Source organism: Oryzias latipes, chromosome 1, assembly GCF_053564925.1.
Source record: "Oryzias latipes strain Hd-rR chromosome 1, Olatipes_Hd-rR_3.1".
Taxonomy (NCBI): Eukaryota; Metazoa; Chordata; class Actinopteri; order Beloniformes; family Adrianichthyidae; genus Oryzias; species Oryzias latipes.
Window position 1 is genome coordinate 31,147,165 of NC_136237.1, and position 16,578 is coordinate 31,163,742.

The 16,578-nt window shown below is 39.3% G+C and overlaps 1 protein-coding gene across 2 annotated transcripts; it reads left to right on the top strand.

The window, feature by feature from the left end:
- Nucleotides 1-4,593: 4,593 nt before the first annotated feature.
- LOC144994781 (dihydropyrimidinase-related protein 1-like) lies at nucleotides 4,594-16,041 on the top strand. 2 transcript variants are annotated; one of them, XM_078953767.1, is made up of 14 exons: nucleotides 4,594-5,243; nucleotides 6,457-6,545; nucleotides 6,665-6,849; nucleotides 6,926-7,090; nucleotides 7,978-8,039; nucleotides 8,170-8,250; nucleotides 9,470-9,538; nucleotides 9,616-9,736; nucleotides 9,853-10,009; nucleotides 10,751-10,892; nucleotides 10,972-11,142; nucleotides 13,588-13,767; nucleotides 14,615-14,780; nucleotides 14,892-16,041. In XM_078953767.1, exons 1-14 carry the CDS (start codon nucleotides 4,887-4,889, stop codon nucleotides 14,981-14,983), a joined length of 2,037 nt encoding a protein of 678 aa, XP_078809893.1. In that variant the 5' UTR covers nucleotides 4,594-4,886; the 3' UTR covers nucleotides 14,984-16,041. The 2 variants fall into 2 exon arrangements, with proteins under 2 accessions (XP_078809893.1, XP_078809894.1); XM_078953768.1 differs by lacking the exon at nucleotides 4,594-5,243 and adding an exon at nucleotides 5,652-5,861.
- The last annotated feature ends 537 nt before the right edge of the window (nucleotides 16,042-16,578 follow it).

Consider the following 16,578-nt stretch of genomic DNA (forward strand, 5'->3'; position numbering starts at 1 on the left):
TTCTCATGTTTTGGTCAAATGAAGTGACAAGGCGGTAAAGCCAGCTGATTCCAAGTCTAAATGCTTGTTCAATCACTAAATGTTGTATTGATCTTTGATTACGGCGTGGTTCAAAGTATCATTTTTTTCACATGTATGACATTTGAATATCGATTTGAATTAAACCGAGCTTAAAATGGTGAAGAAAATGTTAGTATTTTATGTAAAATTTTGCATAAATAAAAAAAAAAAAGATTAAATTGAACCTTTTAACATAAAAGGCTCAAATACTTAACACTGATGTTCAGTATTCAAATGTTGGAGTACCATGTCTAACAAAACGAACGACCCTGGGAGTATTTCAGGTGGGCAACTCGAGCAGTGCGTTTACCTGGTTACTCAGCGGGCGGTTCGGTTTAATTACCTGTTTGACCTCCTACTTAAGTCCAGGTGTGCGGTCCAATCCCTCTACTTCCATTTCCGTGAGCTCTGCGTTCATCACTCCACCCTCCCCCTCGGCTTCCACCTGTAAGCTCCGTTAGGGGTAGTTTAATACCCAAAGCTTTCTATGGAGATTTTTGTTTTCTGTATCTGAACAGAGCCTCATGCCAAACTAAAAGACTTATAGAAATAAATCTTCTTTACTGCATGAGTTGTCTAACTGAAATGTCTTAAATTATTTCTTTACCTCAGTCTTACCTTGTCCAGTTTGGAATTTAGTTGCAACATTGGAGTAGTCACACACAACAAAGTGCACATTTAAGACAATTCAGTGTTTTAATAAACTGCTAAATTACAAAAAAGGTTTTAGCAACCTAAAGCAACAGTAAATGAAGGTTTTCTCAAAAAGATTTAATCAAATTGTATTGTTACTTACAAAATCCATCCATCTTTTAAAACCCCCTGAATCCGTTTCAGGGTCACAGGAGCCTGTCCAGGCTACTGTTGCGTGTAGGTGGAGAACACCCTGGACAGGTCACCAGTCTGTTGCAGGGCCATATAGATACACACACACATTCACACCAATCGTCAATCAACCTGTGAAGCATGTTTTGGGGCTGTGGGAAGACGCTGGAGTGCTTGGAGAAAATCCACATGTGTATGGGGAGAACATAAGAGCTCCACACAGAAAGGTCCCTGCTTGGATCTGAATCAAGGCCTTCTCACTGTGAGGTACACCACAAAGCAGCCTACTTTAAAATTGAAAAACCTAACAAATATTTTGTGAAGATCCTTCCAATGAGGTCAAATATTCTTGAATGCATTTCAATGAAGGCCTATATGAGTAAACAAAAAGGGTTATAGAAGGGGTTTTAATAGGCAAATGTTTAGAACGGTTCTTCTACATACCTCACTTGAGATCCTGCTCCCATGCTTTTATAAGTATATTGTGACTGCCGCCATTAAAATTAAACAATTTATACTAATTTAATAATAAAATCATTTTAACTTTACCAAAATTCTGAATGTAAAAACAATGTATTATTTTACTACTGTAAATCTGTATGCAATAACCATTTAGGGCATCATTAATTTAAGAATACATGGGCAAACTTAAGTGAGCCTGTGTATTCTGTCTGTCTGCCGTTATTCTTCTAACCAAAGCCATTGAACGTTAAGGAGATTATGGGGTCCCTGCTCAAAAACCTAGTTGGTCTCTACCAGATGGAGGAGCCAGTTTGAGTCCGAAATTGTTTCACGCTACGTTTGTGAACTGACCCAGGTTTGAGCCCATTTGTAGCCCACTTTTAACAACCCAACCAATAACCTACAGTGTATTAGACCTATACACACATGCTGGCAGGTTTAGTACTCAGTTGAAAACCATTGGTGGGTCGTGTTGGGTTCCTCGCAATGTCTGACATGTACACTGTAGTTCAACTTCAGCAGCTTGTGTGGAAACAAATGATCTGGTAATGCACTTTTATGGCTAACGATCAATGATAAACAAAACTCTGATTTAACTGCGCTTTAACTGTACAAATTTGACAGTGCTCATTTTAATATAATTAGTTTACTTAGTTTTACTACAATCCAACAACTATGTCGGGTAATGATACTAGAAACATGTCTTGATGTGTTTTGGATGACCTGATAACTGATAATACTGTTCTTCCAGCAGAGAAGTGACATGATCTGTCTCTCCCCTGCTTTCCTCTTTCCCGGAATTTTTTTGGGTCCTTTATGAAGTTTAAAGTTTATTTAGTTTTTCAAACATGACATTTTCTAATAATCTACATTGACCAATAGGGGCTAGGATGAAGCATCATGCTTAACGAAGCCCATTAAAATAAAGTAAAATACAAAACAAGGATTCAGCTTAAACATAAAATCAAAATACGTAAGCAAATACACAAACACATACTTTAATCTTAATACATAATAAAATTTCACTAGTATCGACCAAATATTTGACATTTTAACTGTAGCCTTTTTTACATGATAAGCTAATTTTAAATCTTTATCCAAACAATTCCAAACTTTTGTTTAGTAAAAAGAAGGACATCTTTATTTTAAATGAACTTTTCATGATGCAAACTGAAAATGACCTCTCAAATTAAAAAAGTTCCTCTCTTCTTTTATAAAACTGATTGCACTCTTAAGTTTAAACTACTTTAAAGGCACAAAATAATATTTTCTGCATTACAACATTCAAAAATTTCAATATATGTTATTTTTACTGAAGTGCATTGGTAGATTCACGAAAACCAACTTTATTTATGGTTGTAGTTACTCTTTTTGAAGTTTATTTAACCCTTGTGTGGTGTTCATATTGTTGTTACTCAGCCAGTGTTCGTGGGTCTGGTGGACCCGTTGCATGTTGTGGTTTTTAATGCCTCACAATCAAACACTTTGATGTTAAAATACTTGACAGATGTTTACCTCATCCAATTACAATCAGTATATTTGGTTGATATTTGCCCTTTACCTTTGTTAGATCACATTCATAACTCATTATTTAAAACGTGATAAAGAAAATCAATTAAAATCAAGATATGAGTGGAAACAAATTTTCAAGTGAAGCAAGGGATTTCAAACCTCCGGCCTTTATTTATCTGAACACAGAAACTGAACCCATTCAGGTGCACAACACAAGCTGAACACATAGAGTAAACCTATTAGTCAAGACAACACATCAGCCCCATTGAACACATGGCCTTCTAGCCACTAGCCTGTACAACACATGGTCCTGGCTGCTGACGGCCTGGTCCTGTGGCTGGGTGCTGATGGCTTCGTTTTGGAACTGGCTGATGCTTAATCTGAATGGTAAATTGTAAATGGCATATACTTATATAGCGCCTTTCTTCCTACAAGGACAAAGCGCTTTACAGTCACAGACCCATTCACCCAGTCACACACACATTCACTCACTGGTGGCGGCTCCGCTGCCAAACACAGGCGCCCGCCTACCACCAGAGGCAAGGTGGGGTTCAGTGTCTTGCCCAAAGACACTTCGACTCATGGGCGTGCAAGGCGGGAATCGAACCTGCAATATTACGATCATGGGTCGACCGCCCTACCGCTGCACCACGGCTGCCCCAATCTAATCATCTTCTTCAGAGTCGCTGTCAGACTCTGAATTTTCAGAAATGTGATCCTCTAATTCTGAAACCTCCTCTTCTGAATCGTCTCCCTCTACATCATCCTCAAAAACGTCTCTCTCTTCTAAAATCAATTCCAGGGCCCTCTGCGCAGAAAGTCTTTTGGCCATTTTGATCAGTTGTGATGAGAAACCACACTGGCAAAGCTATATTTATAGTGTCCCGCCTCCAATTTGTAGCAGATAAAGAGCAAGATATTAAAGATTCCCACAAGAAAGTCAAATGGTCAAATGTGCGGGAGAACGGGAGCAAACAGAGTTGATGCTTGAATTATTCTAACAATGTTGCAACTTCGTGCGGGAACCGCAGGTGCAGAAACAGAACTCACATTTACAGTGAATCTTTCTCTCTCTGCCACTCTCTCTCTCTCTCTCTTTCTCACTGGTCACACACACACACACATACACACCTACACACACCCACACACACACAGCAGGCCCAGACAGGTGGAGGACAGAGAGTAGGTACATAAAACATCAATTTCCACACTTCTATTATCCCCGGGTCCAGTGGACCCGAACATCTTATATGTAATAGAAATGTGTTGGGGGGGGTATACGGTGTGTGGTCATTAAAAATGTATTCTGATATCTGTTCTTCACAGAAAATGAGCCAAGGCCAGTGAGTCTGAGTTTGAAAAATTAATTAATTGTATCATTTTTCTTTTGAAAAAAATGAAAACGGGTCCCACAGACCCGAACACCACATAAGGGTTAATGTGGAATTTTGTGTAATTTATTTTGTATAAATTTCCCCAAATTTCACTACAATATTAAAAGTATGTTAGAATTAATGTTGAAAATAAAATGTGTACATTATTTTTTACTCAGTGAGATGGCTGTTAGTGCACAGAGGATGAGTTCAGGCTTGTGTGAGGTTGTGCAGGTGACTGCTTTCGGGTCATTTACAATAGTTGACCCAGAAGCCACATTCCTCTGCTTTGCCTCCAGATGTGGGTCAAAAGGAAACACATGCTGCTTTAATCCGCTGATGGCATGAATGACTGTGCTGCACACAGCCCCCACTTTTAGACGGGGATCACACAAAGCGGATGACTTGTTTGAGATGACGGGTGTGCTCACTATTATTTGTTAAAGCTGGTAGTAGAACATCAGCATTGCTCCTAGAAGTGGGACACTCCATATTCTTTATCTCTATCTGCATGAAAAGGGAACTGAACCTCTATTTTGCATAGGAGCAGTGCGCCTGCTTAAGGAGGCGGGACTGTGACCCGGTTAGACGTGAAATTGGCAAAACCGTCTCCATCTCCTCAGACTGGAGACAGTCCGGTCCGCGTGAGCTGCAATGTCTGACTGCAGGCGGCAGTGGAACCGGGAGGATGAGCTCCCCGTCTACTTTGCTGGACCGATCACCACCGGACCAAACCAGCGGAAATCCTTTGGGATGTTCAGCTCTGTGGAAGGGGCGTTTGAGAGCAAGACCATAGACTTCGACAACTACGCGGTGGGGAGGAAAGGGAACCGCACCCCGAGGAGTGGGAGCCGGGAAAGGCTGCTGGATACCGGCGACCCCATGGGGAAGACCACCGGGGGGACACGGCAGGGGTCAGACTCAGAGAGCAATGCAGCCAGGGACGCAGATGAGTCTCGGGCTGGGGTTGAGGTTCAAGTCTTATCTGAGAAGACGAGCCCAAATGGACAGGTAGGAATTACGCATTGGCCTATTTTCAGTAGATTGGCTGAAAATCCATTTTATGACTTTCACCATTTCTAACAAAAATAGTATAAACTACTGATTTGTTTAAATGTGAAGATAAAAAATATAATTTACTCTGAAAAATCCATTTTCAAGGAAGAAAATGACGCTCTTACGTGCATAAATTATGTATAATTGTGCTGCATTTTATAATTTCCTTCAAAGTGTTGAAATAAATGTGAAACCAAAGCGCATGCGCTTCTCTGTGGTGCTGAAACGGACAGCGACGGTCCTCAATCTCCCTTTTGTTTTGCTTCCACATGTATTCATTCTACGTAAGGCATCAGTGCCATCTTTCACTGAGCCTTGAACGCCACCAGGGGACTGGGGAGCGCTCGTTTTCCACGCCTGCGCATCCACAGTTTCTGCTACACTTGCGCGCGCAGCTCTTTTGACGCACGGCCCAGGCAGCCGACACAAATCTAAGGACACAAAGGGGGTGGGGTGGGGGGCATCACAGGACAGAGCCCCGTGAAATTTTATGTTGACAGCCGGAGGGGGATCCTAAAAGAAAGCATGTCTGGGATCAGTTATGAGGGGAATAACGGCATCCCCCACTACACGGTAAGAGACTCTGAGAAACATGTAGCCTCTGTTGTATGCAAATCCCTGCTGCAAGGCAGGAAAGGGGATTAAATTCTTAGTGAATGACAAAGAGCAGAAGACTCCTTCGGTTCTTTGTAAACAGCCTTTAAAAAAAAGAGGAAAACTTGTGATTCATTCATCCATATGTTATCAGGAGCTGCACCTTAAAGGTGGAGGCTTGATCTAAAAATCTAATGCACCTTTAGATGGCACAGAAACCCTCCATGTTTTTATTTATTTATACAGATGCAGACATAGGTTGTGCTGTCAGCTGTCATCATAGGTTGCCACGGTGACCGAGTTCCTCTTGTTGCCAGGCACCAAGTTGATACAGGGTGTAGTTGTGGCTTGACAAATCACCTTCTAGACAGTCTACATGTCACAGGATTTGTATATATAAAAAAAGAAATAACAACCATCTCAAAATGCCAGAGTTTCCTTTAATGCAAATACATATTTTTGGTGTTACATCGAATGGATCAATTTTGCTATAAGGTCATGGATTACATAACTGATTGTGTAATATGTCAAAAAGCTGCAGTCAAGTCAGCCCCCCCCCTGCTCTTCTCTGCAGGATGAACGGCTTCTGATCAGAGGGGGGCGAGTGGTGAACGATGACCGCTCCTTCTTTGGAGACGTCTACATCGAGGATGGCCTCATCAAGTGCGTCTGAGGAGGAATTACATGACCATTTCATGTCAAATTCTGATATAGCATCATATAAATTCTCCAAGTTCTCAACCGGTTCCATCCTTCTCATTTTGCTGTTCAAATCCTAACAGGCAGGTGGGGGAGAATCTGGTTGTTCCTGGAGGTGTCAAAGTGATCGAGGCCAATGGTCGCATGGTAATTCCAGGTGGGATTGATGTCAACACCTGCTTGATGAAGACGTACCTGGGCACACAGCCTGTTGATGATTTCCTCCAAGGCACTAAGGCTGCACTTGCTGGGGGAACCACGATGATCAGTGAGTGTGGATGCTGAGTTTCAGGCAGCACATTCACATCTGCGCATTTTAACCTTTTGCTTTTGCCACATCTCAGTCGATCATGTGACCCCTGAGCCCGGGGAAAGTCTGCTGGAGGCGTTTGAGCGCTGGCAGGAAGCTGCAGATAAACGAGCGTGCTGCGATTACTCTCTGCATGTGGACATCCCCCTGTGGAATGAGACTGTTAAAGATGAGCTGGAGGTCCTGGTGCAAGACAAAGGCAGGATTTTTTTTTTTACTTTTACTGCGACAAACAAAAAATATTGTAGTTGTCATGATTTGTCTAAACCTTGATCTTAATAAAAGAAAAACGTTTGCCAAAGCAGAAACGTGTTTAGAAACTGAGTTAAAGCCCATTGGAAAGCCGTTTTAATGCTGTTGCAATGGAAAGGTGTCAGAAGTCAGAGCTCTGTCTCCCCCTCTGGTCACCAGCAGGAACCGTCTCCAGAGTACCCTATGCACTACATCTCCCAGCAACCCCAGGGCACAATTCTTGGATGCCACACACCTTACTCTCATGAGCAGTGTACACTAAAGCATTGCACTTAGCCTCACTCAGTGTAAAGTATTATTTTTGGCATTCTGGCTTCATTACTGAACGTTATAGCCAGACCTGGGCTTCTGATTTCCTGACCCTGTTTTGGCTCTGACTCTGACTCTGTTTGCCTGCCGCCTGCACCGAATCTAGCCTGAATCCTGACTACTCCTGTTTCTTCTCTGATGCTCCCATGCTCCTCATTGACCCCTGCCTGACATTGATTTAGCTTTGTAAACTCAGCTGTGCTTATAAACCTACTGCAATTGGAACCAGCCTTCTGCCCGTTCTTGTGACACAAGGGACATGCTTCATCTATAATCCTTTGTAAAAGTAAATAATTGTTTGTGGGAATTGTAAAAGTATTCTGTGTCTTAAAGGGCTTCTAATTTGGAAGAGTTGTTTTAGGATATGAAGATATGATTTTTATTATGATGCTTTGCTTCCTAAATTAGTATAGATCTCTTTCCTAGATTTTCTTTTCTTCTTTTTATCCCAGAATTATGATTTTATTATGATTTACTCTTGTTGCTCCAATGAAGCCAATGCAGTTTTTTTTTTACTCCTTTCAGGTATCAACTCCTTTCAAGTGTACATGGCCTATAAAGATGTGTACCAGATGACAGATTCTCAGGTATGCACCATCATCCCTAAGAGCCCAAATGATGCAAACTCACTAAATCCTTTTCTCTCTCAAAAAGATGTTTTTAGAAGCCTTTAATTTTTTTCTGTTAAACTGTTTGTTGTTCTTTATACATCCACAGCTGTATGAGGCATTCTCCTTTCTGAAGCAGCTGGGGGCTGTTGTGTTAGTACATGCCGAAAACGGAGACCTGATTTTTGAGGTGAATACATCATTTTGTCTTTCTATCTACGTAAACTCACACCTAGTAGAGACAGATGCACATTAAGCAGGTCATTATGCCCTTAATGACTTATATTTTGGAGATCATTACCTCTGATTATAATCAGATTAATGACAGATAAATCTGATGCTAAGGGATGCCTGTAGATGCAACAGAACTGATATTACTTCTGGATATGACAATGGTAGTGTAGAATAACAGCTAGGATCATTGATAATACATTGAGTACTAATGAAATGATTGCCGACATATCTAACATATAGAGATATGTCAGTTTTATGCAAGTTACTTCCAAGCTAATGCATTAAAGATTACTTTCTATTGGTATTCAAAAGTAAAACCTGACCTTAACAATATTATATCTAAGAATTGTAATGTGATACATGACTCTTGCAATACTATTGGTTACCTTCTTGTAATATCTGCAAAAGTAGTAGATATGCTTTAATGGTTTTAGATATTATTTTTTTAAGCATTGGACTACAAATTACAGGACCAACTCTTCGCTTTAGCTTAGTTACCGGTAGTTTAGTCGATCAAATAAAAATATACGGTATGTACTGAACACAGAACCTGAGACGTATGTGTCTCAGAAAGACTGAAACAATAATAGTGCCTGTTAAACACAGATTACTATTACTACACCAAGTCTACAACAACAGAACCGACAGATATTGGTTCAGAGAAAAGACAGGACCTAATAGTTATTGAGGAAAGTGACAAATAAAGTTTGTGTCTATGATCTTTAGTAATCTCTAGGAAAATTGGCTCACTATTTTAAGTATGAACATAATTTCAAAACTCTTTGAAGTAATCAACAATATCCCAAAAAGATCTTGTTAAAGGTTTTTGTTTTAATTTGATAAAATATCATGATCTCAGTTAGCATTTTTATTTTGGGCGGTTTGTCTGTTTTTGGAATTTACAAGTTACTGAACATGAGTAAAATTGAATAGATATCTAAAATAATTTGCTGCTGTAACTAGTTACTTCTAATACTGGAGATTATTCAAGGAGAAACACGGAAACCAGCCTTTTGCGAATAATGCAGTAAAATATTTGTTAAACTTTGTCTTCATTACTTAACTTAGATATAATTTAGTACTCAGATTACATTTGTGACTAACAGCTCACTTCCCCTTGCTTTAATCCTGACAGAGTATAATATATGACAATGATTCTTTAAATCTTCGTATAGGAACAAAGAAAAATCCTTGGGATGGGAATCACTGGTCCTGAAGGGCATCCTCTGAGTCGTCCTGAGGAGGTATCTTTTATATCCTATAAGTATCAGTTCATGAGTAGCACAGAGGTTCATCAATCTGCCTTTATTTTTCTATGCAGGTGGAAGCTGAGGCTGTGTTTCGTGCCATCACCCTCGGTAACTGTGTGAACTGTCCTGTCTACATCACAAAAGTGATGAGCAAGAGTGCCGCTGACACCATCGCTCAGGCCCGCAGAAAAGGTTTGCACAGCTCTGTTTTTTTTTTAACCTTTTCTAACATTTGATTATATTTTTCAGAAATAACTTTATTTGTTCATCGACTTCAAGTGTTATACTTCTGTTATTTTCCACTCTAGGTTCCGTGGTATTTGGAGAACCAATTACAGCTGGCTTGGCGACGGACGGTTCTCATTATTGGAGCAAAAACTGGGCCAAAGCAGCTGCCTATGTGACCTCTCCACCTTTAAGTCCTGACCCCACCACACCAGAACATCTCCACACCCTGTTGGCCAGGTATGAGTTAAGTCTTTTCAATTTTATTTTTATTTTTGCCATACATCCCAACATTTTCTAATTATATTGTATCCCTTTTTTTTACAAATCTGTTTATATAGTTTTTTATAGACCAAAGCTTTATGGAGGTGGATGAAGCAAAAACCCAGCTTTGCTCCACCTCAGACACATGCACACGCCCAGAAAAAACTGTTGATTTTGACTGTTCCTGTTGCTAAAAATAGCTTAGGAACCAGAATCCTTCATCTTTAGTTGCCTTGGTGACCAAGTTCCTCTCTCCTCCTCCTCCTCCTACTCTGCTCTATAGGTGTGTCAATGCTGTCGCAGCAGTCGTGTGATCCTGCTGTTGTCCTTGATCCTTACCTGAAGGACAAAATGTATTTTTAGAATTTGTTTTTTCTATGGTCGAGAGCTTCCTGTCAGATTTTCATGCTGCCCATCATGTTTTAGCAGCAGTAATGCTTAGTTGCTTGATTGGATGTCCTCCTAGTTCAGTATAACATCTAATAGTATTATTTAGAAGAAAACAATATTACTGATTGTCATAGTTATATGGCGGTTGATTAAATTATACAAAAGTGCAACATGTTTTTCAGTTAGGTTACATGAGGGCATCTCTTTTTTTCTCTGAACTGTCTGCTTAATCTTGATTTTTGGGAATGAATAGTATATATTTTTGTTTTGGGCTTATTGACGCTTTTATGTGTTTATAATGTCTTTGGCTGTGTTTGTTTGGCCCAGCGGGGACCTGCAGGTTGTGGGCAGCTCTCACTGTGCTTACAGCACATCTCAGAAAGCCATCGGTAAAGATGACTTCACCTTGATCCCAGAAGGAACCAACGGGGTAGAGGAGAGGATGGGCTTCGTCTGGGACAAGGCTGTGGTGAGATCTGAGGGCCTGTGTGTTTCTGCGTAAACTGTCAGCCAAACCATCTTTAACGTTGTGTCTTTTGTTTCTTTAGGCCATGGGGAAAATGGACGAGAACCAGTTTGTGGCAGTCACATCAACCAACGCAGCTAAAATCTTCAACTTGTATCCTCGTAAGGGACGCATCGCTGTGGACTCTGATGCAGATATCGTCATCTGGGACCCAGACATTGTCAAAACCATCACTGCGAAACAGCAACAGTCGGTGAGAACACGAAGGATACAGATGTGAAAAGATATTATGTGGATTACCAGTTGCTAGTTTGCAACATGCTATTAAATCCAGGACTCCAATTGATTTAGCATCACCTTGAATACAAAAAAAAAAGTTTTTCTTAATATAATTGGAAATAAAGTCAGGTATGAAGGAGTTAAAATGAATTTTGATTTGTTTACATAAAGTGTTTGGGCTCAATGACATTCAAAGTGTTTGTTTAGTATTTGTATGGCACCTGTACATATGATTTCCCTGTTTGACACCACGTAAAATGGGAAAATGGAAAATGGTGTATACTTGTTTAGCGCTTTTCTACCTTCTTAGAAGGCCCAAAGCGTTTACAGTCACAGTCCTATTCATCCATGCACACACAGTCACACACTGATGCCGGCTCTGCTGCAGAACACTGGTGCCAACCTATAACCACCAGGAAGACTGTGGCGTTCAGTGTCTTGCCCAAGGACACTTTGACGCATGGGAGAGCGGGAATCTGAACCAGCGATCTTCTGATAAGAAGTCGACCGCTCTACCTCTGCACCGTTGCTGAAAAGGGGTGGGAAACACTGTATGGAAACATTGATAAAACACAAAAGCAACTATTTCTTACATTTGAATCTAAAAATATGAAAATACAGACTGTGGTAAGACACTTGTAGTTCTGATATTTTGTAAAGATTTAGTGAGAAAAACATTAAACAGTCCAAACACAGATAAAGTGTGACAGAATCTTTAATCAAAAAAAAGGAATTTCAACTGTCCATCAATGAAAATCTGCTGTTGCCCCACGTTGAGGAAGTCTTACTCACAAAATATAGTTATGGCTATACAGCACGACATAAACGTAGGTCATGAGGTACACCCTCAGGGGGAACAGGAAACAGAAATCCAAAGTGAAATAAAATCATATAGTTCTACACAGTCGGATCCTCTTCATTCTTTGTGTGAGCAGTGCAAACGCATCAAAAACAATTCCAACAACAGGAAAGAACAAAAATCTCCAGCAGGCCAGATCCCAAGAAAAACAAATGAAAAGGAGACCAAAAATCTCACAGCAATCCAACACGGTGACTACCTCCAGAAATTCACGCTGAGAGACACAACAACCACTAAGACAGAGCAAACGAACCGGCACTGGAGTAAACAGAAACAGCAGTATATCTGCAGTGGTTTAACAAGTGAAACAAATCAGGACAGAAGCCAGAGAAAGCTGAGGCAGAGGGAAAAAAACAAAGATTGAACAGGCCAAGAACAGGACAGTTTTAAAAAGCATTAAACAGACACAAATGTGCTTTCAATAGACAAAATAACAAGTAATTAAATTATAATGTGTTTTGGCTACCTACCATTAGAAGTAAAGATGCTAAAAGACATTTTTGCGATTCAAGTTTGATGTTTTTGAGCTGCACTCCAGTAAATATTTAAGCTTAATGGCTGTGATATGTTTTCTATGGTAAAAAAAATTAATTCAATTGTGCTGAATTTTGCAAACAATAAGTGGAATGCAGCAATTAAACTTTACTGCAAATACTTTGACATAAAGAGGCGAAAAACCCACTAAACATAATGTGAAGAAAATCATTTAGTGTCTGTACATATATGACTTGTATGGAACCTGATGAATGTGTAATGATATGATTAAGAACTGTAATACGTTTTCATCAAAGTACTGCAGGTACTATAGGGGCCTCATGCCAGCTATAATAATCCAGCCTGATGTTTACAGACAAAGCAGCTTCAATGTATTATTCCAGAAAGAGCATTCGCATGTGTTTATTTGATATTTGCCTCATTGATTACTGGCACTTTGGAGTTTTGAGTGATACACACCTGCAAACAGAACTATATTCACAATAAATAGTCAGTGGGTGATTATTGAAATGAAGTTTCATGTAGAGCAAAGTTGATCTTGTTTAGGTAGTTTTTCATTGAGAGGGTCAGAAATGTGTCTGCAGTATACTTTTATGAAACAACAAAATAAGAGCCCTTTCTTTGCAAGCGACGAGAATTAGTCTACAGAAAAAGGACAAAAAAAAGACTAAATTCTGCTTATATCAACTACTTTTTGTAAAACACTAAAAGAGGGTAATGCTGAACAATTGGATAAGAAAAGGAATCATGTAGTGCCTGCCCTGAAGATGCCTTATTGGGAATAATTCCAGATTTAGTTTATAATCCCTCTTTAGTCCTTCCCCTTTTGTATTCCCATCCCCTTGTAACAGCACAATCACTGTTTCGACACGACCCAAGTCTCCTTCTTATTCATCCCATATCTGCTCAACTGTAAATCCACTAAGCCTTGAAGAAAAGCTCGCTCAAACAGCGTTCAGGGTGAACGATATCACTGCCCCTGCAGAGGAGAGGACTCCCCTTTGTCCCTCTTCTTCATTTCTTTTTTTTGTGGCTTTTGTCTCATCATTTTTCTCTCCCACACAGGCTGCAGAGTATAACATCTTTGAGGGCCTTGAGTGTCGGGGAGGTCCAGCTCTGGTATTGAGTCAGGGCCGGGTGGTTTATGAAGGAGGCAAGCTTCAGATACAGCAGGGGACTGGTCGGTTCATTCCACGCAAGCCCTTCCCAGACTACGCTTTCCAGCGGATCAAGTTTAGGAACCAGGTGTGTGGAATTTTATTTCATAAAAAAAGTCTTGGATTGTCCTTAAAGTCCCGATCCGGTCAATCTTTTGATCTATTTTAAAAGGGTTTCCCGTGGTATTTTAATTATGGTTATGCAGTATTTAGCCAAAATAAAAAAATAAAATAAAAACTGTAATGTTCTTGGACGTAGTTTGTGTAGAATGGCCGGAGTTCACTAGAAATTCATCTTTGCGTTGTGGGCTGGACTGTCAGGGCAGACCAAGCCCGTCCCCACTTCCCATCGCACATCTGTTTATACACTTTATCGCTAGAACTCAGAAATGCAATTTTTAACTTAATTTTTCTTTATATATGTTCTACATCATGAGAAAAATGCCTCAAGAAGTTGAAAAAAACCCCACCTAAAACACGATAATTATCAGAGTTCGTCTTTAATCAAATTATTTTTAGATTCCTTATAAGTAAAGTTCTGAAGAAATTTTTCGTGGATTTCTTATGGCAATGAAAATGGGTGCAATATTAGATATTAAGTTTCTTTTTTGAATATTTTGGGAAAATTATACTCTGATTTCTTTAATCTGATTATCACATTTTTAAGGATTAAAACAAATATTATACGCATCATATTTGTCATTGATCTGTAATAAAGCAAGCCTAATGCCTGAGGGTCTAAAACAAGCTTCTGACAAATAAAAATGTTATTTGTATCTTTTTGTTTACTCTACAGAACAAAATAATTTAAAAATTATGAGTTTCTGAAGATTAGTCTAATAACGTGAAATTATACCATTACTATTTTAGTATGTAAACATTTGTTTTTATACATATTTTTTGAGTTTTGTGCCATTTATGCATTTCCAATCCAGGTGAGCAGCAAGCAGGGTGTCACGCGTGGTGTCTATGATGGCCCTGTGCATGATGTTACTCCCACCCCCAAATACATAACCCCTTCTCCATCAGCCAAAACCTCCCCCACCTCTCACCAGCCACCAACAGTACGCAATCTGCACCTGTCCAACTTCAGCCTCTCAGGTATGCAATCTGAAATCGAACCAGCATCTTAAAACATCTTGTCATCACACAGGGAGTTGTTCATAAAACACCGGCTGACTTGACATTTCGATGGTTTTTCCTTTTCATCAGGTGCTCAGATAGATGACAACATTCCCCGGAGGTCTGGCCACCGCATTGTAGCACCTCCCGGTGGTCGCTCGAACATCACCAGCCTTGGCTGAATACTTTTGTCTGCACTTTGCGTGTTGTTTGTGTGAGATACCTCCTCATTATTGTGTGCTGAAGCATATCTGAGTGTGGATACGTTGGCATGTATGAACACTTTTCAGTATTAAAGTGGAATCCCTAGTATATAAGATTACACTTTTATTCCCAAAAGATATAACAAATACAAAATAAAGCGTATTTCACAATCATTGAAGACATTCAAATCTATGCCAAACGTTATATTTGGACTCACAAATGCACATGTGAATACTACTTTTAACATCCAACGCTAGTACTTGGTACTTTGTTGTTTTTCCCTCCTGTTGTCTATGACATCTTTCATTTTTATCACTTTACTTTCTCAGACACGGTGCTCCTCTTTCGCCCTCTAGTGGTCCATTGAAGTAACAACATTTTTTGGTCAATTCTGCATCTGGTTAAAAAAAAACAGCTCAGCAGTGTACTGCATTTTCTGACACGAGACTTTTATTATGTTATACATTTGCATGATAAAATTAACACTTTTGACTACTTGTGTGTTATGACTGCAAGGGTAGAACACAAATAACGTATTACTCAAAGCACATCTGTATCAGCACAAACGTTCTCACACTTGATTGCTGTAAACTAAGAATAAAACAATGAGTAGTTCCTCTCCACACATATGCAAATGTATCAATACTCTCATTTAAAATTAGAATATGGAACGGCGCTTGACAGGATGTGCATGTTGTATTTAGTTCTGTGTTCTTATATTAAAGCTTCACAACGTCTTTTACAGTCCTCTGCCCATCACTGTTGCCAGAAATAGATCCATTGTTGCAGTAACATTTTGAATTCTGCTGTTAAAAAGCTTCAGCTTCCACTCCTGACTCTTAAAATGTCACTGATACAATAATCTGTTTTAAAAAAAAGTTGATTTTGTTTTTCCTTTATGTGTTATCTTCCTGATGCAATATTTAATGTTTCTATGGTGCTCTGCTTTTCTTCCATTTGTAAGCTCTTTCCAATGGAACCAGTAATTTTGAATAAAGGTGGTGTGGAATGGCATAATAAAGGTCTAAAACTTAAATCTGTTTTTTTTATTTATTGAACTGTTCTACTTACAATAAATGTCCTTTTAAAACTTTGTCAAAGTATGACAAAGTATTACATTTTTTCAAAGAATAAAAATGGTTTGTTCGACATCAGATCAGATAGAAAAAAATGTTTTGATTTAAATATTTATATAACTTTAGCAATGTTCCTTGTAAACCAAAATACAGTGAGGATCACTAAAAGTTAACACTAATTGAAAATTGTTTTCTTCATGTCACACAAAGCCAAAAATGAAGAATGACTAATTGGTCTGAAGTTTCTGAAGCAGAGGGTCATACAGCCATTATGTACATTTTGCGTATACTGCACGGATGAAAATTGGTCATACGTAAATATACGTGGAAAAAGGGAGAAAGGTTGTGGTCTTTATGTGAAATTTTCCCAGATATCTGGGATATCTCACAAATGAACCACATTAAAACCACATAAAACAAAACATAAATCTACTGCCAAAGTTTGTGCATCAATTATGTAACTTTGAGGTTTTATGTGAACCATATACACAATATAT

What these genes read in the sequence shown, in the direction of transcription:
- LOC144994781 (XM_078953767.1), top strand. Translation starts at nt 4,887, where the DNA reads ATGTCTGACTGCAGGCGGCAGTGGAACCGGGAGGATGAGCTCCCCGTC. An exon ending in AGACGAGCCCAAATGGACAG is followed by an intron (nt 5,244 to 6,456) that starts GTAGGAATTACG and finishes TCTTCTCTGCAG; the next exon opens with GATGAACGGCTTCTGATCAG. An exon ending in GTCCAACTTCAGCCTCTCAG is followed by an intron (nt 14,781 to 14,891) that starts GTATGCAATCTG and finishes CCTTTTCATCAG; the next exon opens with GTGCTCAGATAGATGACAAC.